Raw genomic sequence first — 25,410 nt, forward strand, 5'->3', positions numbered from 1 at the left:
TTCACCCGACGGAAACCTCAGATGGAACCCCTGAATGAAAAGCGAACGCTGATGTGAACCGGCCCCTAGTTACACTTGGCGCATCTCTGAAGCCATGGTCACATGTAAAAAAAAAATGGTGATGGGGGCTTCGTAAATATGGTGTTTGGCGTGAATGCCATATTTTTTATGTGTTTATGTCACAAAATTGGTGCAAATAGATAAATTTGCCCTACAGTTTTCACACTTTTTAAGGGTATATATTTTCGACGCAATATTGCATATGAATATATTCAACTAGACCTAAAAATCAATGAATTTTGAAACCTTAAAATGTTAACTTTATACACCTAGATATTGCACATTTCAAACTGCAAAAAAATCAGCCAAAAAAATTGCTTCAAAGTATGAACAAGGCCTTACCCAGATAAACTAGTCCATTCATTCACTATGTATACGTCACTGACCCTATATAAGTTTCTGGCCTTCACATCTAAGCTATGTATTCATGAGCTGGTAATGGCTTTTAAGGTCACACCATTACTGCATTGAAAAAAGTGATAAAACTGCATTATAAGTACAGTCTTAGGCCCCATGCACACGACCGTTTTTACAGTCCGCAATTACCGACCCATTCAGTTCTATTGGCCACGGACACCTTTCCGTATCGCCACGGATGGGTGTACGTGCCGTAGAAATGTTACTAAAATGATGGAACATTTCCGTTTTTTTGCATTTTACGGTCTGTGCTCCCATACTTTTATGGGAGCACGGCCCAAAAATGCGGGCGGCCGGCGGTGGCGGCAATTGCGGGCCGTGATTATGGGCACGACCGTGTGCATAAAGACAGAATTATATATTTAACTTGTACTAAAGCCATATCTTGAGTATTGAGGGTGGTAATCTCTTTACTAAATGTTGATTAGACATGTTGGAGGAAGCTGTGCACAATGTTGCAGAGTAAAGTGCAATGTAAGACCAATTAGTTTAGATGAATTACAGGCTGTGGTCAGGATTAAAGTGAGCCTTGTTTTTAGTTATCTTCTGAAAACATGCAATAAAAATGTGCCTCACCTTGTGGTTTACTGATGTAGTGTAGTGCTGAGATAGTACTTCTATATTGCTGCTGTTAAACTGTAAAATTCAGCAAATTGATAACGCACAAAATAGAGCAGTGGATTAGTATTTGTTTCTTGTTAGGGTATGTTCATACCAGGGGTGCACCTAGCCCTTCTGCTGCATGAGGCGAACACTTTCAACGTCGCCCGCACATGCCTTATAGGGTGACAGAAGACAGCAAAGAAAAAAACAATATCATTTTTCTGTTCACGTTATGGAAATCTGTTTAATACAAATATATATGATTTATAAAAATCCAGATCACATACTGCATAAAAGATAAATGCCTTTACTATATACCTGCACTCACTATGTTACATCATAGGCATGAATATTCACTCTGTGTACTGGAAGAAGCACAGTAAGGGTATGTTCACACGAGGGCGTCCGTAACGGCTGAAATTACGGGGATGTTTCAGCCTGAAAACATCCCCGTAATTTCAGCCGTACCGGCATGTGCAGGCGCTTGAACGCCGCGTCAATTACGGGCGTAATTAGCGCTGCTATTCATTGGAGTCAATGAATAACGGCTCTATTTACGGCCAAAGAAGTGACAGGGCACTTCTTTGACGCGGGCGTCTATTTACGCGCCGTCTTTTGACAGCGGCGCGTAAATATACGCCTCGTGTGAACAGACAAACGTCTGCCCATTGCTTTCAATGGGCAGATGTTTGTCAGCGCTATTGAGGCGCTATTTTCGGACGTAATTCGGGCCAAAAACGCCCGAATTACGTCCGTAAATAGGCGGTGTGAACATACCCTTATACATATGGAACCAGAACCAAGCTCAGTACATATACACAGCACCAGAACCAAGCTCAGTACATTTGCACAGCACCAAGCGCCGTACATATATACAGCAGCAGAACCAAGCTCAGTGTGTGATAGATAAAACTTTATTTATCCCTGCAGGGAAATTAGTTTGTTGTTCGCAACTCCCAAATCACACAAATGACACATCTAACTAATAAAACATTCTAAAAATAAATAACTACCCGTTAAGCACAAACCTATTGTAACGTGCAATTGCAGTAGGCATAAAAGCGTCTGAATCTCTCCTTACTACACCTAAATTGTAGGAGACACTGGCTAAAACAACTGCGCTGCTCATCCAAAATATTATGCAACGGATGTGATCCGGCCAACGTAATTGCATGAATCTTCCCCCAATACCTCTTCAAAGAATGGTACTCCTAAATCCATGAAATATCTTCCTTTGTTAATCCCCTTATTTAACTTATCTCCGCACTTCGGATGTTACCGCCCCAATAGACTGCACCATAAAATATATATAACACTTGCCACCACAGAGTCCTAAAATATTACCAAAAGTTTGTTACACACATTAAATGAGTGCAAATTTCGTAAGAAATACAACCGGCACATAGCTTTTCTGTACACCTTTTCTGTATTCTCTATCCAATTTAACTTTTGATCTAGATATACACTACCGTTCAAAAGTTTAGGGTCACTTAGAAATTTCCTTATTTTTGCAAGAAAAGCACAGTTTTTTTTTCAATGAAGATAACATTAAATTAATCAGAAATACACTCTATACATTGTTAATGTGCTAAATGACTATTCTAGCTGCAAACATCTGGTTTTTAATGCAATATCTACATAGGTGTATAGAGGCCCATTTCCAGCAACCATTACTCCAGTGTTCTTTTTTAAATCAGATAATTTTTTTATTGAAGTTTCAAAATTATATAGTACAAAACATATTAAACAAACACTATCCCAAACCCTCCCCCCAGGCACCGTCACAAAATTCCAAATTAGATAGTATATGAAATAGAAATTGTACCAAATATCGAATACATTATTCACAAAATACAAGGTACATGGGACAGATCATTTTCCAAATGTCAAGTAGCTTAATCATCTACAAGCATGTATAATACAAAACAGATATAATATATGGCAGATATTTAATCCTCTCTATTTCCCCCCCTTCTCCTTATCCCACATCTATATACATAACCCCAATACCGTGTAAAGGCTGGCGGTCATACAGAGTCCCTGAATAAATTTTATAATACAGATTCCATTACTCCTACCCATGGTCCCCATATGGATTAAAAAAATTTAAGCGTTTTACGCTTTACATAGACAACCTTTTCCAATACAATCATTTTATTCACTTTTGCAATGAATTCGCTCCTAGTCGGCGGGGCGCCTTGTATCCAATGTAGTGCAATTAGTTTTCTAGCTATATATAGCAACCTTACAATAGCCAACCGCTCCAAAGTAGAGGGTGGGGTGTCCATAATACATCCCAAAACGCACTCCATAGGAGTCCCTTGCAACACAGGTCCATAGGCCTCCTGAATCACTTTCAGTACATCCATCCAGTACGTGGTTAACTGTGGGCAGGACCACAACATATGCATATGGTCAGCCCCCTCTTCCGCGCATCTGGGGCATTTCGAATCACTCCTTACCCCAATATGAAAAAGAAATTTAGGAGTCCTGTATACTCTATGGATTATATATAATTGAGAAAGGCGCCCAGCCTCACTAAGAGAAATATTCGGAACTGCTTTCATAATATCTATCCATTGTTCTTCAGAGATCGGACCCATATCTCTTTCCCATTTTTTAGAAGCCATCAGGGGGTATTTATCAAAAAATTTACTGATCAACAACTGATTAAATATGTGAAATAACCCCCGATGTAACACTCCCGGTATGTAAAACAGACAACACCCCATCTGCGTGTATTGCCAAATCCACCGCCTTCTTCTGGGCATCAAAAGCATGTCTTATCTGTAAGTATTGAGGGAATTTCGAGGTAATTCAAACTCCTCTTGGATCTGTTGATAAGTTTTAAATACATCCTCCTGGAGCAACTGTGAGACATAAAGGATGCCTCTTGCTTTCCAACCCTCAAATCCTTCAAGAGAGAAGAATTCCGGAAGTGCCTTATTCCCCCATAAAGGTGTAAAAATTGTGCAAACCCCCATATCTCTAATAGCTCGGACCTTATCCCATACTTTACGCATTAGTGTATATGTGGGCGTATTCCTGCCCGCCAACATAGTGACCTGCCTCAAACTGAGCATAAAACAGATGGTCTAAACTGTGCCTGTAGAAGCGATCCATTGGATCCCTTTGATATAATTTCCCCCCACCCCTTAAAGTGCTGACATTGGGAGGCAAGAAAATACATCCAAGGGTTGGGTAGGGCCAAACCACCATCATGCTTTGCGCGCTGTAGAATTTCTAATCTAATTCTTGAGCGACCCTTCCGCCATATTAGGTCCCTAAAAAGTGCATTAATATAATAAAAGTTGCGTAATGAGATCCATACAGGGGAGTTATGTAAAATATACAATAATTGTGGCATTAGGATCATCTTAATAAGATTGACCCTACCCACAACTGTCAGATGTAATTTACACCAAGCCATTATTTTCATTTTAAATTTGACCAGAAGGGGTTGCAAATTGAGAGCAACATATTCAGAAGGGGAGGTCGAGATCTTGATCCCTAAATATTTAAGATGTTTAACGCATCCTACAGGTACCCCATGCACCCCTGGTATAGAGCACATTGAATCCACAGGGAGCAGATGGGATTTATCCCAATTTATTTTAAACCCAGACAATACCCCACATTTCTCAATTAGGGATATTGTTTCTGCCAGAGAGCTACCCACATCCCCCAAGTATAGAAGCATATCATCTGCATAAAGCGCTACCTTTTCTTGCACCAAGCCATACAAGAAGCCCTTAATATCGACTGACACACGTATGCGCGCTGCCAAGGGCTCTACTGCCACGGCAAACAGGAGGGGCGATAATGGGCATCCCTGTCTAGTCCCTCTTTCAAGAGCAAACCGGGGAGACAATCCTCCATTTGCCTGTATTCTGGCTGTAGGGCAAGAATACAGGACCTTAATCCATGCCATAAAAGATGGTCCAAAACCCATAGCCTCCAAGGTTCACCAAAGATATTGCCATTCCACACTGTCAAACGTTTTGGCAGCGTCCAGTGAAAAAATGGCTCTTTCGCCTACATTGTGTGCCCTCAGCTGAAGATTTAAAAATAAACGTCTCAAATTCATGGCTGTCGACCTAGCAGGCATAAAACCGGTCTGATCCGGGTGTATAATGGTAGAAATAACACCATTCAACAGCAGAGCTAATGCCTTTGCCAGAATCTTAACGTCAGATGTTGATAATGAAATCGGTCGATAAGAATCAGCTAATTGAGGATCTTTCCCGGGTTTCGGCAAGACCACAATAATGGCTTCTTGCATAGAAGCCGGCAAAGAACCACAATCCAATGAATAATGAAATACTTCTAATAATTTGGGCAAGAGCACCTCAGAGTATTTTTTATAAATTTCAACTGGTAGCCCGTCCGCCCCAGGTGCCTTATCATTAGCCATCTGTTTGACCGCTTCTTCCAATTCCTGCAACGTGAGTGGAGAATCCAGAAGTGCCTTGGCGCTTCCTGACAGCTTAGGGAGCTCTGCTTTATTTAAGAATGTATAAATATCAGATGTAGATTGATGCACCTTGGAGGTATATAGGTCTGAATAAAAGTCTCTCAAAACGTTTACAACTTCCAAGTTCTCTGTAACTAAATGGCCCTCCGCCGTTTTTAAAGCAGTGATATGTGTTACCCCCTGTTGTGCCTTTGCTACCACTGCTAGCATATGACCAGCCTTTTCTCCTTCAAAGGAATTCTGTGCAAAAAAACTGCCGTTTTCTGCTCGCTACAGCTAACAGATGTAAATTAAGTGCCTCTTGTGCTCTTCGCAAACTCATTTGCTGCACCACAGTAGGATTTAAAATACTAATCCAGTGTTCTAATGGTACATTGTGTTTGCTAACTGTGTTAGAAGGCTAATGGATGATTAGAAAACACTTGAAAACCCTTGTGCAATTATGTTAGCACCGCTGTAAACAGTTTTGCTGTTTAGAGGAGCTATAAAACTGACCTTCCTTTGAGCTAGTTGAGAATCTGGAGCATTACATTTGTGGGTTCTATTAAGCTCTCAAAATGGCTAGAAAAAGAGAGCTTTCATGTGAAACTCGACAGTCTATTCTTGTTCTTAGAAATGAAGGCTATTCCATGGGAGAAGTTGCCAAGAAACTGAAGATTTCCTACAACGGTGTGGACTACTCCCTTCAGAGGACAGCACAAACAGGCTCTAACCAGAGTAGAAAGAGAAGTGGGAGGCCCCGCTGCACAACTGAGCAACAAGACAAGTACATTAGAGTCTCTAGTTTGAGAAATAGACGCCTCACAGGTCCTCAACTGGCAGCTTCATTAAATAGTACCCGCAAAACGCCAGTGTCAACATCTACAGTGAAGAGGCGACTCTGGGATGCTGGCCTTCAGGGCAGAGTGGCAAAGAAAAAGCCATATCTAAGACTGGCTAATAAAAGGAGAATATTAATATGGGCAAAAGCACACAGACATTGGACAGAGGAAGATTGGAAAAAAGTGTTCTGGACAGACGAATCGAAGTTTGAGGTGTTTGGATCACAAAGAAGAACATTTGTGAGACGCAGAACAACTGAAAAGATGCTGGAAGAGTGCCTGACGCCATCTGTCAAGCATGGGGGAGGTAATGTGATGGTCTGGGGTTGCTTTGGTGCTGGTAAAGTGGGAGATTTGTACAAGGTAAAATGGATTTTGAATAAGGAAGGCTATCACTCCATTTTGCAACGCCATGCCATACCATGTGGGCAGCGCTTGATTGGAGCCAATTTCATCCTACAACAGGACAATGACCTAAAGCACACCTCCAAATTATGCAAGAACTATTTAGGGAAGAAGCAGGCAGCTGGTATTCTATCTGTAATGGAGTGGCCAGCGCAGTCACCAGATCTCAACCCCATAGAGCTGTTGTGGGAGCAGCTTGATCGTATGGTACGCAAGAAGTGCCCATCAAGCCAATCCAACTTGTGGGAGGGGCTTCTGGAAGCATGGGGTGAAATTTCTCCCGATTACCTCAGCAAATTAACAGCTAGTTTGCCAAAGGTCTGCAATGCTGTAATTGCTGCAAATGGAGCATTCTTTGACGAAAGCAAGAAAGTTTGAATGAGAAAATTTATTATTTCAAATAAAAATCATTATTTCTAACCTTGTCAATGTCTTGACTATATTTTCTAGTCATTTTGCAACTCATTTGATAAATATAAGTGGGAGTTTTCATGGAAAACACAATTGTCTGGGTGACCCCAAACTTTTGAACGGTAGTGTGTGTGTGTGTGTGTGTGTGTGTGTGTATGTATCTATCTATCCTATCTATCTATCTATCTATCTATATATCCAAGAAAGGTCCCAAGGTGGGACGGAAACGTTGCATTTGCCATGTTGGCACTATAAACTTCACTTTTTTCATCATCGGAGTGCTGCTGAAATTTCTTCTTGGATATGTGTTAGGCCTTTGGATCGGGACTATCAGCTGGCACCCTTTATTACTTGATTTCGTATTTGGAAACAGAGTGCTGCCGTTTTTCTACTGGTGTGTGTGTGTGTGTGTGTGTGTATATATATATCAGCTGAACCAAGCTCAGTACATATATATGTATAGTACCAGCACAAATACAGCTCTGTACAGAGATCATTTGCAGTTTCAGTTTAGTCCCTGCCATATAGGTTTGTATGGCGTAAAGCTACAGTTTCACAGAATATAAGTACCACCCATCTTGTCGCTGCAGATCATACAGTGATTACAGTACTGATTTAGTTAGAGGCAGAATAAACCTTTACATTGTGATTCACAGGTGATGCCTCCTCAGATTCTAATCATTCTTTTTCTCTTTTCTTCTCCATTTGGCCGGACCTTTTATGATGACCTCCTCACTCGTGCAGTTTGCTGCTCTGTTTTCATCTTCTCGCTTTTCAAACCTTTCCGCACCTATAAACAAAGATAAAATTCTCATGGTGCCACACACTATGCCGCTAAATATAATAGTTTCATACAATGGACCTCTAATTATAATAACACCATTCACTGTGACCCTGATCATAAAAGTACCATACAATGGTGTGACACACTGTAAAATAAAGCACCACACACACACACACACACACACAGTGCCCCCACAGAGCCTTCTGTAGATAGTCCCTTGTATATAGAGCCACACTGTTTACTGAAAAAAACCGAAAAAATTTACATACTCCCCTGATTCAGTTCCTGCGCCGTTTTCTAGCAACACAGGCTTGATTTCTTCTGACCAGGTCTTCTGAAGCTGAACAACATAAGAGGCGCCATGACGTCATCGCGCCGCCTGTGTCATTGAAAGGCGCTGAATGGCAGAGCAAGGAACTAATGTTCCCTGTCCTGCAAGCGCTAGTGATCCGTTCAATTGTATTTGTGTCCTATAGACGCAGATACAATTGTAGTGCAGGAGGGGGTGGCGGCGGTTGGTTTCAGTCGTGCCGCTGTCCCCTCAGAGGCATCAGGCCACCACCTGAGCTGATAGGCTCACCTCGCCTCATGGCAGGTGTGGCCCTGCCTGGTTCATACCTAGAAACGAATAATAAAAGTAACAGAAGACAACGCCTTCAGTGTCTGTTTTAGGAGAACACCGAACACCTGCAGAATGACAGTCTCAGAAATTTTGCAGAAAACACCGGTGGTAATTTTTAATGTTGATTATGCATCATCAAAATATTCCACAGTACTGTACAGAGATTGTCACCGTTCACATCAGTCTCTGTCTCCAACGAAGTTTTCTAATTTCCTAATCGCACACACATATACGCACGTACACTCACTCACTCACTCAGGCCAATTTCATAGGAAGTCAGTATGCTTTTTGGAGTGTGCGATGAAACTGGAGTACCTGGAAGAAGCCCATACGAACATTGGAAAAACATACAAACTCTAAGGGCCTGTTCACATCACCGTTCATTTCCGTTCCGGGGTTCCGTCGTAGGTTTCCGTCGGGTGAACCCTGCAACGGAAAGTGAAAGTGAAAGCACAGCTTCCGTTTCAGTCACCCTTGATCTCAATGGTGACGGAAACATCGCTAATGCTTTCCGTCCGTCACCATTCCGGCAGGTTTCCGGTTTTCCGACGGAATGAATAGCGCAGTCGACTCCGCTATTGATTCTGCCGGAATGGTGACGAACGGAAAGCATTAGCAATGTTTCCGTCACCGTTGAGATCAATGGTGACTGAAACGGAAGCTGTGCGTTCACTTTCCGGAGACAAGGACGGCACACTTGCCCCTTGGCTAAGCCTCCCACCTTAGTAGAAAATGGAAGGGTTCAGGAGGAAAGAAGTCTGCTTAGGGCCTGTTCACATCACCGTTCATTTCCGTTCCGGGGTTTCGTCGGGGGTTTCCGTCGGGTGAACCCCGCAACGGAAATGAACGGTGATGTGAACAGGCCCTAAGCAGACTTCTTTCCTCCTGAACCCTTCCATTTTCTACTAAGGTGGGAGGCTTAGCCAAGGGGCAAGTGTGCCGCCCTGGTCTCCTATTGCAGACTGAACAGTTAAATGTGATACTGTGAGGAAATAAATATGACTTTGCTTTGTGCTCCAACAAGCTTTTTATTACTCTTTTGCACATCATGTGCCGTAGAATTTATAGTGCGTTGTCAGGTAATCGGCCCGCACCAAGGAAGGAAACCGCAACTATTTTTTTCCAATGGTGCCTACCACTATGCTGTGGTGTAACAGTGTAGCTTAGTTTCACAAAAGTTTTAAAGCCATATGTGTATTTCACTACATTTGCATTATTAAACCATGTGTGTCATTGGCACGATTTTTGCCGATTTTTGTACATGCATCCACATTCTTTTTATTTATTTTTTATATATAATTTCTTTATTTAAGTTTTTCTTTTAAAACATAGGAAGGGAGGGGTATTTAAAGGAGAGTACAGAAAGGAGGGGACATTCTAAATAAAATGTCCACCAATAAGTCACACAAAAGCATTCACATGTCTTGTCTTCTGTGAAGGTGTTTAACCTCTCCACTTGTTTCTTGGAAAGCTGGGTGGCAACAAATGTGGGTTCTATTACGGGACCCTAAGGTGGTTATATCCAGGTTTCATGGAGACCTAGTTATGCAGTGGTATATTTCCTGCTCCCTTATCACCACATTGTCATGTAGGTGTTCTGGGAAATTATTAAGAGCTGTAATGGGGACATATTGGCGGTCCATACATCTCTTCCAGAAACTAATAAAATAACGAAGAAATGGTTAAGTAGAATTGTTAACAAAGACTTATAATTTTGGATAAAAAGGCAACGTTCTTGAGTGGATAATTGCTCTCAATTCCTAAAGATGTATGACAGTACCTTGTTTTATGTATTGATGTCTATTCTTAGTATTATTGAACTGCACTAAATTATCTTTCTGTATGTTCCTCGGGCAGTTTTAGTTAATATTTTAAGAAAACAAGACCAATTTTAAATGCACCAATTACTTTACAATCGGATTTGGTGACCAGAGAAAAGTTGTGTAGTTCTGAGAGCTGTTCTACTTTGTTTTGGCTTGCACTCACCAGCTCAGCAGCACCTTCAATATAACTAAGGTTCTGGTAGCTATGATACATGATTACATGTTGTCTACTTTTATCCACAGTATCTATAGTTATTGCAATCCCTACTGTAAAGCGAAACAAACAGAGCTATTTGATCGATACTTTGAAGTCCCTTTTCTCAGAGATGTCTGCAGCAGAAAAAGAGGATTGTGTTGTCATTGTTTTCATAGCTGAGGTAAGTGACTGCATCTAACTTTACCTGGCATGGATTTACTGTAGTGAACATACGTTTTTATTTTTTTTATTTTAATTTTTTTTAATTCCTGAAGTCCATTTTAACCATGGTTTATAAGTCCTTTTATTACTTCTCATGTATTGTAACTTGGATTTCTTTGTATATGAAGGATAAGAAGGCATCTGCAGTATGTGTGGGACATTAATAAAAGCCACGGTTGTACATTCTTGTCTTCATAGCCCAGTGGAATAATGCACTAGTTTAGCATTGTAATGACTAGTAATCACAGCATCAAAAATCATAACCCATCTTGCTAATGGATATCCAGTCAACTCTAGAATGATTGCCACAGTTATTACTGCTATTAAATTAACCAAACCTGCTATAAGTGATATTTTAGGTGTAAACTTTTTGTGAAACTATTTCTACTTTTAAAAATTAGTTCCAAAAATATGGATATTAATGTCCGGAGAAGCCTTTCCTTGCATGAATAATAGTGCTGGTAATGAGATATATTCTGTAAGGCCCCATTCACACGACCGTAAAAACTCTGTTTTTGCGGACCGCGATTGCGGTCCACAAAAACTGACCCATTCATTCTCATTGAATGCGGACACCTTTCCGCATCGCTACGGATGAGCGTCCGTGCCGGGAATTATGGAGCATGTCCGTTCTTGGTCCGCAATTGCGGCACGGACTCCTCCATAGAAGTTTATGGGGGAAGCCAAAATTGCGAATGGCTAAGGAGCTGCGTTCGCAAATACGGATAGCCATCCGCAAATACAGAAGTGTTGCTAAGCGACACAAAGGGGATTTCCCATCAACCAGGCTTCCATTTTTTGCGGATCTGTATATACGGATGCAATACGGCTGCACTGCGGACCGTATTTGCGGATACCACTCAGCAGAAATGGGTACGTTGCTGATGATTTGCTGTCTATAAAGCAATACGGAACCGTATTTACGGTCAGTATTTGCGGATACGGTCGTGTGCATGAGGCCTAAGGCCTCATGCACACGACCGTAGCCATGTGCACGGCCGTGATTTTCGGGTCGGCCGGCAGCAGACTGTCAGCTGCAAGCCGCCCGCAAATCGCGGACAATGCACATGGCCGTGGCTATGATTTTCAATGAGTCCGGACCGCAGAAGATGGCCGTAATAAGACATGTCCGTTCTTTCTGCGGTGCGGGCTCCCGGGCCATGCACAGACCGTAAAAACTACGGTCGTGTGCATGGCCCCATAGAAATGAATGGGGCCGCAATTCTCCCGTGGATTTTCGGGGGAATTGCGGCCGCAAAAGCACGTTCGTGTGCATGGGGCTTAAGGGTGTATTTACATGGGCTGGTAGTGTGCCGCACGGGAAAACTACAATAGTTTCACCACAAATTGCTACAATTTTGTGATGTGGCTTTGGGCCAAAATTTAACACTTGTAGAAACCACACAGTCAAACCATGGCAATTTGTGTTATGCGCATGTTTTTTTGTGCAGTTCACTCCCGCCCTATGTAAATACACACTTCGGCTGGAATCGCACGTGCGGTTTTAGGTTCTAGTTTTTTAAACCAAAGCCATGTATGTATCATAAGGGAAGGAAAAGTATAAAGTGAAGTCCACAACCTTGTTTTATTTGAGTTGACTGCTTTTTGGTCTCGCACATATTGATGGATGATAAAGGAATTTTATCAGTGTATAACCTCCTACAATATTTATATCCCAGAGAAACAAGAAATTGTTAGAATCCACAATGGAGTTCCTGGATTATTTTTGTCCAAAGATGCAAGTTTCTTTGGGTTTATCCAAAATATTCTTTAGAAATTGAAATAATTTTGACCCATTTTTTTTCTTTTTTGAAAGAATACACTATTCTTAAAAATAAAATCGCATTCTTGTAGGAATGTCTGTTATTTCAATTGTATTTCTAACATTTTAGAGTAACATTATGAATTATTTGATGTCCTATTATATTATTGCCCAGTTTCTGGAGGGTGCAAAAATTTTGGAGTTGACCATTTTATTATTAGTCAGTAAATGTAATGTGAATTGGCAAAATTTAAAGCGACCCACTGGACCTAGAACAAAGTTATAATTGTGATGGTGTATATGGAGTAATATCTAGTGCCCTCCAATTGCGCCCCTTTGCCGTGGATTTGCCGTCTTGGGGTCCCCTCGGTGTTGTCCCAAAATGGCTACAGCGCTCAACAAGACACTCCCTTTATTCTTGGATAGGCAAGAACTGCTCGTGTGAGCAGCTCTGGCCAATCTGGGAACAGTGGGAGTGTCTCAGGCTCGTAGTATAAGAAGCACTGCAGCCATGTTGGAACAACAGAGGGGACCCTAAAACGGTGGAACCATGGCAGAGGGGGGCAACTGGAGTGCACCAGGTTATATTACTCCATATAAACCTTCATATTAAAAATGTTGTCATGGGACTGGCGGGTCGCTTTAATATGTTACTTTCCACGCCTGATGGGATTAGTAATGTATCTAAGCTTTTAGTTTGGATCAGGTTTGTTTTTTTTGTTTTTTTTACATCCATGAAGAACGTAAGAATATTTTGGTGAGTGGTTTGCTCTACATCAGGGGTCTCAAACACGTGGGCCGTGTTGTGGCCCCTGGGGATGTCCTCTGCGGCCCACGGGACACAGAGCCGCTAGTACAGGCTCTGCTCCGGGACTCTGTGGAATTCCCTGACATCGCTGTCCACATATGGACACTGATGTCTGGGGCTTCCCAGGGCTGGAGTCCCGTGCAGAGCGCTAGTATAGGCTCTGCTCCGGGACTCTGTGGAATCCCCTGACATCGATGTCCATACATCGACAGTGATGTTAGGTTCTTCCCCAGGGCAGGAGTCCCAGTGATGTCAGGAGCACAGCTGGAGTCCCAGGAAGAGCCTACTAGCGCTCTGCCTGGGACTCCAGCTCTGGGGTGGCCCCTGACATCCACGTCCATATATGGACAGCGATGTCAGGAGCAGAGCTGGAATCCAAGGCAGAGTGCTAGAAGCTGCTCTGCTCCGGGAGTCCAGCTCTGGGCAAGCCCCTGACATCACCGTCCATATATGGACACTGATGTCACTGGCTTCCCCAGAGTTCCGGCGCAGAGCCTGTACTAGTGCTCTGCTCCAGGATACCGGCTCTGGGGTTGCCCCTGACATCACATTCCGGTCCAGGAGCATCCCCTGACGTCACGATGTATGGACAGTGACGTCAGGGGCTACAACAGCAGAGGAATCCCCAGCCAAAGCGTTGGCAATGCTCTGGCTGGAGATTCCACTCCTAGAGGGAGCCCCAACGGAGCTATCTACTTACTGTGTGTATGGCAGCATCTGCGGAGGGCACTGTGGCAGCATCTGCGGAGGGCACTGTGGCAGCATCTGCGGAGGGCACTGTGGCAGCATCTGCGGGGGGCACTGTGGCAGCATCTGCGGGGGGCACTGTGGCAGCATCTGCGGGGGGCACTGTGGCAGCATCTGCGGGGGGCACTGTGGCAGCATCTGCGGGGGGCACTGTGGCAGCATCTACAAGTGGGTGTGTGGCATTATCTACAGAGGGCTCTGTGGCATTATCTACAGAGGGCTCTGTGGCATTATCTACAGAGGGCACTGTGGCACTATCTATAGAGGGCACTGTGGCACTATTTAAAAAGGGGCTGCCCAATCTTGTCGTGTGTGTCTGCCAAACACTGCCAACTGAGCCGCCGGACTGCATTTAGCGACACTTAAACTGGAAAACTGGATTGTTGAAATAAGCACGTGGAGAATTCTCTCAAATTTTAAACCTAGTGGTATTGTTATGGTAATGTAGTATTGTAGTAATGTAGTATTATAGTAGTTCAAATAACGAATTGATTAACAATAATTTTGTATTGTATCAAATTTGAAAGCAATGCGGCTCGTCAACTTCCTATTTTTTCTATGTGGCCCACTTACCCAGCCGAGTTTGAGACCCCTGCTCTACATGTATGCACTCTGTTTACACTGATCACCAAGAATTGACTTCCACTTGTAAGGAAACTTTGTCTTTAAAAGACAGTGCCGGATGCATGCTTCTATTGTTATTTGTGTATTTGCTTAGTACATACATATAAACAATGGTTCTTATTTCTTATATCGTCAATTTCTGAGTAACTGAACAATAATGATTTCTGTTTCAGGTGAATGCCCAGTATGTGAATGTGCTTGCTGACAATATTAAAGATAGGTGAGTGTTTAAGCTTGTGATTTTTTACGTTCTCAAAGGACCATAGATATAGGTCAACTGTTGGCATGTCACAGTAAGTCTGGTTACATTTTAATAAATAAACTAGACTGTTTTCAAACTAACCGCTTGAGGGTCCATTAGGGCTCTGTATGATCGCACAGGTACGTAATGCAGAACCGTAGAAACCCCTGTGTGCAACCTCATGGGGTCTGCAGGAGGCATCATATTCTCCCCTAAAAGCAATTCTTCTAGGTGAAAATACCTCTGTATATGTCATGTGTTGTAACATACTGCAATTTTTAGTCTCATGGATTGCATATGAATCTGAGGGGAAAAAAAACAGCTTTGTGTTTGTATTTAGAATCCGATGCACACAGAGGTACACTAAGAGCCCATAGAGGTATTTTGTTCCTTTTTTTTTTTTTACATTTTATTTATTTTTTTGTGATGGTTAGGGCCTTCAGTAATTAACTGCCCATTAATCCCTTCGTAGACTACCAGGAATATGCCTTTAACCCCTTACTGACCAAAACAAGCAATAATGTGCCCATTAACTCCTGTACTGCTTCAAAATTTTCTGTTTTTGCAAAACCCAAATATAAAACTGTACACCAATGCTTGAAAGGCGTTATATTTAGTCTTTGCCGCCAGTTCACGGTTTGCTTCAGGAGGCAGAATAGGGCTTTTTTGAAACACATGGTTATTGTTACTGGAAATAAGTGTTTCCCTCACAAAGAACTTTGGGGAGACATCATTCTTTTAGAAAAATGTTTTACAATAAATTTTCCCTATATCCAGAGCCAGTAGAAGATCATCCATTATGGTGGAAAAGCAGCCCTGTCATAGGACCGGTATCCTGACATTTTACATGAACAGTCACAGACGAAGGGCGACCGATTTCAGATGTGGCAGTGTTGCTTTCTCTGTGTATCTAATGATCGAGAAGGCAGAAACAGTTACGCTAATGCACAGTAAAGAGCTGGAACAATGAACACTGTTTTCACATTGTGCCAGAACTTGTCCCTGCGACTTTTAGTTACGCTAATAATACTATCTCTACACTACTCTACTGATACTATATCCAAGGAAATTTTAACTGATAACCTCTTATAGAAGTAAAGAATCTAAAACTAATGGTTATATTTTTCTTGTAGATTTCCTCATGAAATACAGTCTGGTGTGCTTGAGATCGTATCTCCACCTTCATCATTTTACCCAGATTTCTCCAATATTAAGGAGACTTTTGGGGATTCCAAAGAAAGAGTGAGGTACACAGAACCCCACACATAAGACTATTATAAAAAATAGTGAATGTTTGTAAAAATAAATGCATGTAGGAAAAATGTACCATGTTTTAATGCTAGTCAGAAGCTTTCACTGTGCTGTAAGCACTATGGTGGGAAGTTACAAAGACTGGCGTTTCATACGCTAGTCCTATACTTTAGGTCAAATTTTCCATTTCTGATATGCACTTAAACGATAATATCTTTGCAACCGCTTTGAATAAAACTATTTTTAATTTGTTTTTTTTTACAAAACTTATGAGGCTTTCATTTCTAGATTAGTTTAATTCCATATATAAAGAAATTTTATGAGCAGACAAATCACTAAAATGTGAAAAAAAGCCTCCACTTTTATGTATATGGACATATATACACTGTTGCAGCTCCGTAACAATTAGTTCAACAATTAGTCTTCTCTCTATCAGCCTGTTTTTCATGGCTATTTAAAAAAATAAAATAAAAATGAATTTCATTAGTCAGGGTTTTTTTTGTCCCAACCCCTAAAACACCATAGTGCCACAGTGCCCACTGTAGATAGTTCCCACATAGTGCCACACACAGTGCGAATATATGGACAGTGACGTCAGGTCCTCCCTCTGGCCAGGGTGCCCCTGATGTCACTGTCCACGACGCTCTGATTTCAGGGGTTCAAACTAGGAGCGGAATCCCCGGCCAGAGCGTTGCTGACGCTCTGGCTGGGGATTCCGCTTCCGGTGGAGCCACTTGCGTCACTGTCCACATATGGACAGTGGCGTGAGAGGCTCCCCCTAGGAGCACAATCCTCAGCCAAAGTGTAGGCAACGCTCTGGCTGGGAATTCAGTTCCTAAAGGGAGCTACAGTGGTGCTATCTAAAGATGGGGGGTGCATTTCAGCATCTCAAAGCCCCGAACATCGCTGTCTATATATGGACAGTGACGTCAGGGGCTTTACCAAGACAGGAGTACCCTGCCAGACCGCTTGCCGTGCTCTAGTCGGAGACTCTATTGGGGAGAGAGCCGTTGGACAGGAAAGTGCAGCACTGCTTCAGTGTGTTCAGCACTGTAATTCTAAGCCCCCTAACAGTGCTCAAACACATGGTTGTTTAATAAAACTAAGGGGGAAAGGTGCGGGTGCTTGAGGAGAGAGCCGTCCGACAGCAGGGTGCATCGCTGCTCACACTGAAGCAGCACTGCACACATTAAACCCCGTTCCAAGCTGCCAACGTTTATATACGTGACAACTGCACGGGGCATCGGCATTTGGAAAATGTATGGCTGTCGTGAAGGGGTTAAACTTGATTTACATAAAACTGCAAAAATATTTATGGATATCTCCACACATGGAGAATACGCTACAGATTGTCCGTCCGGATTTGTGGGCAGAAAATCCCCAGCGTATTACCGTAGCAGCAAAGTGGATGAGATTCTAACAAATATCATCCTCACGCTGCGTAAAATTTACATGCAGAAATCTGTTTGCAGTGCAGATTTTCAAATCAGTAGCATGTCAATTTATGCATGGGATTTCACTACTTTCAATGAGAAGGGGTGAAATCCGCTACGTGTTACTGATAAAATCCACGGTGACCTAATACCAAACTGTATATCAGGGTTTGGACACTTTGGCGCCGTTGCCTATTTTTCCCACATATTAGGGCAGATTATATTGTGTTCTGGCTTTCCAGTTAAAAGTTGCTATAGAATTTTGGTTTACTTTTTCCTATATAGTACTGTATTATAATTCTGGTAGTTATTTGGCCCTGAATTAATCCACCGTTCCTTTTCCCACCAAACTCTTTTTCGTATCATGCCTGGGATCTGTAATTCATTTTGGAGCAATTCGGAAAAATTATCATAGAAAAGTTTAAAATAACATTTGTTTTTCTTTCCTAGGTGGAGAACAAAGCAAAACCTAGACTACAGCTTTCTTATGTTGTACGCACAGCCAAAGGGCACGTATTATTTGCAGGTATGTTAGTTACTTTGTGATTCTGGTACCAGATGATTTCTGCAGGTCTTCCTGCTAGACTTCTCTTCACGTACTAGTCCTTCTCAATGAATTAGAATATCATCAAAAAGTTAATTTATTTCAGTAATTCAATTCAAAAAGTGAAACTCATATATTATATAGATTCATTACACACAGTGTGTTCTGTTTCCAGCGTTTTTTTCTTTTAATTTTGATAATTATGGCTAACCGTTAATGAAAACCCAAAATTTAGTCTTTCAGAAAACTAGAATATTGGGTAAAAGTTGAAGATTGTAGACTCATGGTGTCACACTCTAATCAGCTAATCAACACAAAACACCTGCAAAGGTTTCCTAAGCCTTTAAAATGACTGGTCTGTTGCTCAGTGGTTCAAAGTCCTGTTTTCAGATGAAAGTCAATTTTGCATTTCATTGGGAAATCTCGGTCCCAGAGTCTGGAGGAAGAGTGGAGAGACACTCAATCCAAGTTACTTGCGGTCCAGTGTGAAGTTTCCACAGTCAGTTATGGTTTGGGGAGCCATGCCATCTGCTGGTGTTGGTCCACTGTGTTATATCAAGTCCAGAGTAAGTGCAGCCGTCTACCAGGAAATTTTAGAGCACTTCATGCTTCCCTCTGCTGACAGGCTTTATGGAGATGCTGATTTCATATCCCGCCAGGACTTGGCACCTGCCCACACTGCCAAAAGTACCGATACCTGGTTTAATAACCACAGTATCACTGTGCTTGATTGGCCAGCAAACTCACCTGACCTAAACCCCATAGAGAATCTATCTGGTATTGTCAAGAGGAAGATGAGACACAACAATGCAGACGAGCTGAAGGCCACTATCAAAGCAACCTGGGCTTCCATAACACCTCAGCAGTGCCACAGGCTGATCGCCTCCATGCCACGCCGCATTGATGCAGTAATTGATGCAAAAGGAGCCTCGACCAAGTATTAAGTGCAAATACTGTAAATACTTTTTCAGTAGGCCTACATTTCGCTATTAAAAATAATTTTTTAAATTGGGCTTCTATAATCTAATTTTCTGAGACACTAAATTTTGGGTTCTCATTAACTGTTAGCCATAATAATCAATATTAAAATAAAAAAATGCTGGAAATAGATCACTGTGTAATGAATCTATATAATATGAGTTTCACTTTTTGAATTTACTGAAATTAACTTTTTGATATTCTAATTTATTGAGAAGGACTAGTATACACTATATGACCAAAATTTATGTGGACACCCTAATTGTGTCCAGGTGATAGTGGCACCCATTGCAGACAGGTACATAAAGCACACTGCCATGCAATCTCCATGCATTATGTCTCCATTTTGTTTTCTTGCTGAGAGGCCCCTACTGCTCTATGTACACCCCTTGTCCTGTCATAGGGTACTGATAATCATAGTGTGCACATCTCTTCTTCGAGCACCATCACGTATAAGGTTTTGGTTGACCGTTTTCTGACTGGAAATTATTTTTGAATATATGTTGAAATAACTTTGTTCCTCATTTTTAGAGCAGCAGAGAGGTTATTGGGAATTTTTCTGTCCTTTTTCATTATCCCATAGTGATTTTTCTGTCTAATTGGCTTATCTGGCATACATAGATTTTCTTTACATTAAGCAGAGTAAGGTTTTATTTTGGAATGTGTGGAGATTTGTGTGTCTAACTAGTAAGCATGTAACTTTAAAAAAACGCGCACAAGCTTTTGCCAACTTCTCCATAAGCGTGTGGCTGTAGGAAGCGAGAGTCTGCTGTCAGAAACAGCCAGGCTTCCAATATAGATGGCAGGAAGAGTTTATTTCCATTTCAGCCTTCCTAATCCCTGGATACATTTGATGGGTACCGTTAGGGGCAAGAGCTGCTGGGTCTTAAAGGGAAGGTGTGACGAAAATTATTTTATTTTATATGTTATTGCTTATAGTATGTTGTTAAATTTTTTTTGTTTATTTGTGTTTTTGTGTTGTACTTTTTTCTTTTTTCTTTCTTTTACTTCTCTATGAGGGCTGCCATTTTTTTTTTCATCTCTGTATGTGTCGATTAACGACACATACAGAGATGGAATACGGCACATACATCCCCATAGAGGAAGCGAACGGGAGCCGTTCCATTCACTATAGCGTACGCCGTCTGTGTTGGAACGGCGCATGCGCCGCTCCCACACAGTCCAAAAGGAAGGTCTTCGGCTGAGCGACATCCGGCGCCATTTTCTTGTGGACCGGAAGCCGCGGCCGGACAGTAAGATGACTACTTCCGGTCGCGGCTTCTGTCCATATGTTCAGAAGCAAGGACTAGGAGCGGAGGCAGGAGCAGGTAAGTTATGTTTGTGTATGTGATGTGTGTGTATGTTCGTGTTATACTGTCTGATTACCACTGTATCTAATCCTCCTACACTGCATTCGCTCAAAAAATGGCGGCACACAGTGTAGGAGGATTAAACATTCAACCCCATCCTTTCTCCTGGCACTAGCCAGGATAAAGGAGGGGACATTGTGTGCGCACACTAGAGCGAGTGTGTCTTCTCCAATTTTGCAGCATAAAGCAATGAGGTTGTTTTACCACATGCCGATGCTGCAATTTTGGGAATTGCTCCCTCTAGTGACCAGCACATGGAAATGTTATAAATTAGAATCTAATTTATAATTCCTGACTTGTAAAAAAATTAGAACAATGTGTAATCATTTATATACTAACAGTTTAACTAAAAAAAAAATATATATATTTTTCTAGAGACACATTCCCTGTAACAGACCCAGATCAACTCTGTAATGTTGGCAGGAATGCTGCATTTCCACCTGTAATTAAGACTGATTTGTAAAAAAGTTAAAATAAATTATGCCTATGTAAAAAATAAACCTAAAGGTTCCTTTTATAGGGGAAAACTGTGAGAAAGATAAAACAAATAAAAAACAAAACAAAAAAAACCTAAGTACGAAAAGGAAACAAAGAACATCACCAAAAAAAAAAAAAGGGGTAGCCAGGTTAGAGAGGGGTCAGACTATATTGGTGGGGGGAAAAACAGAATGTGGGGAGAGGACTAGACAACAAGATAAGGAGATCCTTTCGTTACAAAACATCAGTGTAAATAAAAAGGCCCAATTAATGTCAAATCACATTTCTGATAATAAAAGTGAAAAACTGACAGGCAAGTTAAAGTGTATGTTCACAAATGCCAGAAGTCTAGCAAGCAAAATGGGGGAGCTGGAGGCCTTGATACTGGAAGAAAATATAGATATAGTTGGTGTTGCTGAAACATGGCTGGACTCTTCACATGACTGGGCTGTAAATCTACAGGGTTTTACACTTTTTCGGAAAGACAGGACAAATAGGAAAGGTGGTGGTGTATGTCTGTATGTGAGAAATGATATGAAGGCGAGTCTGAAAGAGACAATAGTGGGTGAATACTGTGAGGAGGTTGAAACCTTGTGGGTGGAACTAGAAAGGGAGGTAAACACTGAAAAAATTACTTTTGGTGTAATCTATAGACCCCCCAATATAACTGAGGAGATGGATGTTCAGCTATATGAACAGATGGAGCCGTCTGCACAGGCGGGTACTGTAGTGATAATGGGAGATTTTAATTTCCGGGATATTAATTGGTGTCATGGTTCAGCTTCAACTGCAAAGGGGAGACATTTCCTCATCCTGTTGCAGGAAAATTTTATGGGCCAGTTTGTGCAAGACCCGACTAGAGGTGAAGCTCTGTTGGATCCGGTCATTTCTAATAATGCAGATCTTGTTGGGAATGTCAATGTTCGTGAAAACCTCGGTAACAGTGATCATAATATAGTTACATTTTACCTATACTGTAAAAAACAAACGCAGGCTGGGAGGGCAAAAACATTTAACTGGTTGCCGACACAGGACGAGTATGCTCGTCCTGAGCGGCGAGCACTTCGCGCATTAGGACGAGCATACTCGTCCTGTGTGACAGCCGTCTGTGCCGTCTCTGTGTGTGCGATCGAGAGCGGGGCAACGGCTGTAATACACAGCCACGGCCCCGCTCTGACAGCGGAGAGGAGAGAAACATCTTCTCTCCGCTGTTAACCCTTTGAACGCCGCGATGACAGCTGATCGCGGCGTTCAAGGAGAGGGGACTGCACATTGATCGCGTCACAGAAAATAACTGACGCGATCAAAGCCCACAACTCGTATGGCCAGACAGCCCAGGGTCCAGTGAAGGACCCCAGGGCTGTCTGAACATATTTCCTGTTGTTAGGGCATACTGAGGTATGCCCTAACAGCTGCCTGTGTACAATCAGTAACAGGCTAATGTACTGGCATATAGATCTATGCCAGTACATTACAGTTACAAAATAAAACTCAAAATGATAAATCCCTTTATGGGATTAAAAAAAAAAGTTAAATGAATGTAAAAAAAAAAATAATGGTAAATAAATAAATAAAAAGTAAATAAAATACACAGAAACACACATTTTTTATAATAAATCAACTTTTTAAAATATAAGTCCCAAAACATGAAATAATATAGACATATTTGATATCGTCACGACCGTAACAACCTGTACTACAAATGTATACCATTATTTATTATGATCGGTGTATGGTGTAAAAAAAAATATATTAAAACTGCTGCACAACTGCTTTTTTTTTTGCATTTTAATCTAATTAAAAATTTATAGAAATTAAACGATAATGTATTTGTACCAAAAAATGGTACCTGCATATAGTACAACTCGTCCCGGAAAAAACAAAGTCTCATACAACTACGTCGTACAAAAAATAAAAGCGTTATGAGCGTCGGGATGCAAAGAGGGAAATGTAAAAAAAATTGCTCTGTCCTCAAGGCTAAAATTGGCTGTGTCCTTAAGGGGTTAATTTTAAGAAAGCCAATTTCCCCAGGATGAGGGCTGCAATTCAGGATATGGACTGGGAAGAACTAATGTCAAATAATGGAACAAATGATAAATGGGAGATTTTCAAATCTACTTTGAGTTATTATAGTGCAAAATTTATTCCTATAGGTAAGTATAAACGGCTCAAATTAAACCCCACATGGCTTACACCTTCTGTGAAAGGGGCAATACACGACAAAAAAAGGGCATTTAAAAAATACAAATCTGAGGGGACAGCTGTAGCCTTTGTAAAATATAAAGAGCTTAATAAAATCTGTAAAAATGTAATAAAATTAGCAAAAATACAAAATGAAAGGCAGGTGGCCAAGGATAGTAAAACAAATCCCAAAAGATTCTTCAAGTATATAAAAGCTAAAAAGCCAAGGTCTGAACATGTAGGACCCCTAGATAATGGTAATGGGGAGTTGATCACAGGGGATCAAGAGAAGGCAGAGTTACTAAATGGGTTCTTTAGCTCTGTATATACAACAGAAGAAAGAGCAGCTGATGTAGCCGGTGCCAGTGCTGTTAATATATCAGTTGATATACTGAATTGGATGAATGTAGATATGGCCCAAGCTAAATTAAATAAAATAAATGTGCACCAGGCCCCGGGACCAGATGGGTTACACCCTAGAATTCTTAAAGAGCTTAGTTCAGTTATTTCTGTCCCCCTTTTCATAATATTCAGAGAATCTCTAGTGACTGGTATAGTGCCAAGGGACTGGCGCAGCGCATGTGGTGCCTATTTTCAAAAAGAGCTCTAGGTCTTCCCCGGGTAATTATAGACCTACTAGCTTAACATCCATCGTGGGGAAAATGTTTGAGGGGCTATTGAGGGACTATATACAGGATTATGTGACGATAAATAGCATTATAAGTGACAGCCCGCACGGTTTTACTAAGGAAAGAAGTTGTCAAACTAACCTGATCTGTTTTTATGAAGAGGTGAGCAGAAGTCTAGACAGAGGGGCCGCTGTGGATTTAGTGTTTTTGGACTTTGCAAAGGCATTTGACACTGTCCCCCATAGACGCCTAATGGGTAAATTAAGGACTATAGGTTTAGAAAATATAGTTTGTAATTGGATTGAGAATTGGCTCAAGGACCGTATCCAGAGAGTTGTGGTCAATGATTCCTACTCTGAATGGTCCCCGGTAATAAGTGGTGTACCCCAGGGTTCAGTGCTGGGACCACTATTATTCAACTTATTTATTAATGATATAGAAGATGGGATTAATAGCACTATTTCTATTTTTGCAGATGACACCAAGCTATGTAATATAGTTCAGTCTATGGAAGATGTTCATGAATTGCAGGCAGATTTAAACAAACTAAGTGTTTGGGCGTCCACTTGGCAGATGAAGTTTAATGTAGATAAATGTAAAGTTATGCATCTGGGTACCAACAACCTGCATGCATCATATGTCCTAGGGGGAGCTACACTGGCGGATTCACTTGTTGAGAAGGATCTGGGTGTTCTTGTAAATCATAAACTCAATAACAGCATGCAGTGTCAATCAGCTGCTTCAAAGGCCAGCAGGATATTGTCGTGTATTAAAAGAGGCATGGACTCACGGGACAGGGATGTAATATTGCGACTTTACAAAGCATTAGTGAGGCCTCATCTAGAATATGCAGTTCAGTTCTGGGCTCCAGTTCATAGAAAGGATGCCCTGGAGTTGGAAAAAATACAAAGAAGAGCAACGAAGCTAATTAGGGGCATGGAGAATTTAAGTTATGAGGAAAGATTGAAAGAATTAAACCTATTTAGCCTTGAAAAAAGACGACTAAGGGGGGACATGATTAACTTATATAAATATATTAATGGCACATACAAAAAATATGGTGAAATCCTGTTCCTTGTAAAACCCCCTCAAAAAACAAGGGGGCACTCCCTCCGTCTGGAGAAAAAAAGGTTCAACCTGCAGAGGCGACAAGCCTTCTTTACCGTGAGAACTGTGAATCTATGGAATAGCCTACCGCAGGAGCTGGTCACAGCAGGGACAGTAGATGGCTTTAAAAAAGGGTTAGATAATTTCCTAGAACAAAAAAATATTAGCTCCTATGTGTAGAAATTTCTCCTTCCCTTTTCCCGTCCCTTGGTTGAACTTGATGGACATGTGTCTTTTTTCAGCCGTACTAACTATGTAACCACTTTTCCAAATGACAGCTATGTACTATTAATGTTTTTATATCTGAGTTTTATTTATTGCTAAGTTGACAACAGATTGCATATACAGAATATACTGAAGATGGTCAATGTTGATAATGGGATCAGAGTTAAGCAAATTATTTTTCCTTAAATGCATATA

General features: G+C 41.4%; 1 protein-coding gene across 1 annotated transcript in view; it reads left to right on the forward strand.

Moving 5' to 3' along the window:
- Positions 1-25,410, forward strand: part of MGAT4D (MGAT4 family member D) — a 153,034-nt gene that overhangs the window by 63,320 nt on the left and 64,304 nt on the right. The window contains exons 4-7 of the mRNA XM_075860422.1: positions 10,664-10,797; positions 14,953-14,999; positions 16,154-16,267; positions 18,155-18,230. Of these exons, the coding sequence (XP_075716537.1) occupies positions 10,664-10,797; positions 14,953-14,999; positions 16,154-16,267; positions 18,155-18,230 (371 nt within the window). The remainder of the gene's footprint in view (positions 1-10,663; positions 10,798-14,952; positions 15,000-16,153; positions 16,268-18,154; positions 18,231-25,410) is intronic.

The sequence above is a fragment of the Rhinoderma darwinii genome, chromosome 1, assembly GCF_050947455.1.
Source record: "Rhinoderma darwinii isolate aRhiDar2 chromosome 1, aRhiDar2.hap1, whole genome shotgun sequence".
Lineage (NCBI taxonomy): Eukaryota > Metazoa > Chordata > Amphibia > Anura > Rhinodermatidae > Rhinoderma > Rhinoderma darwinii.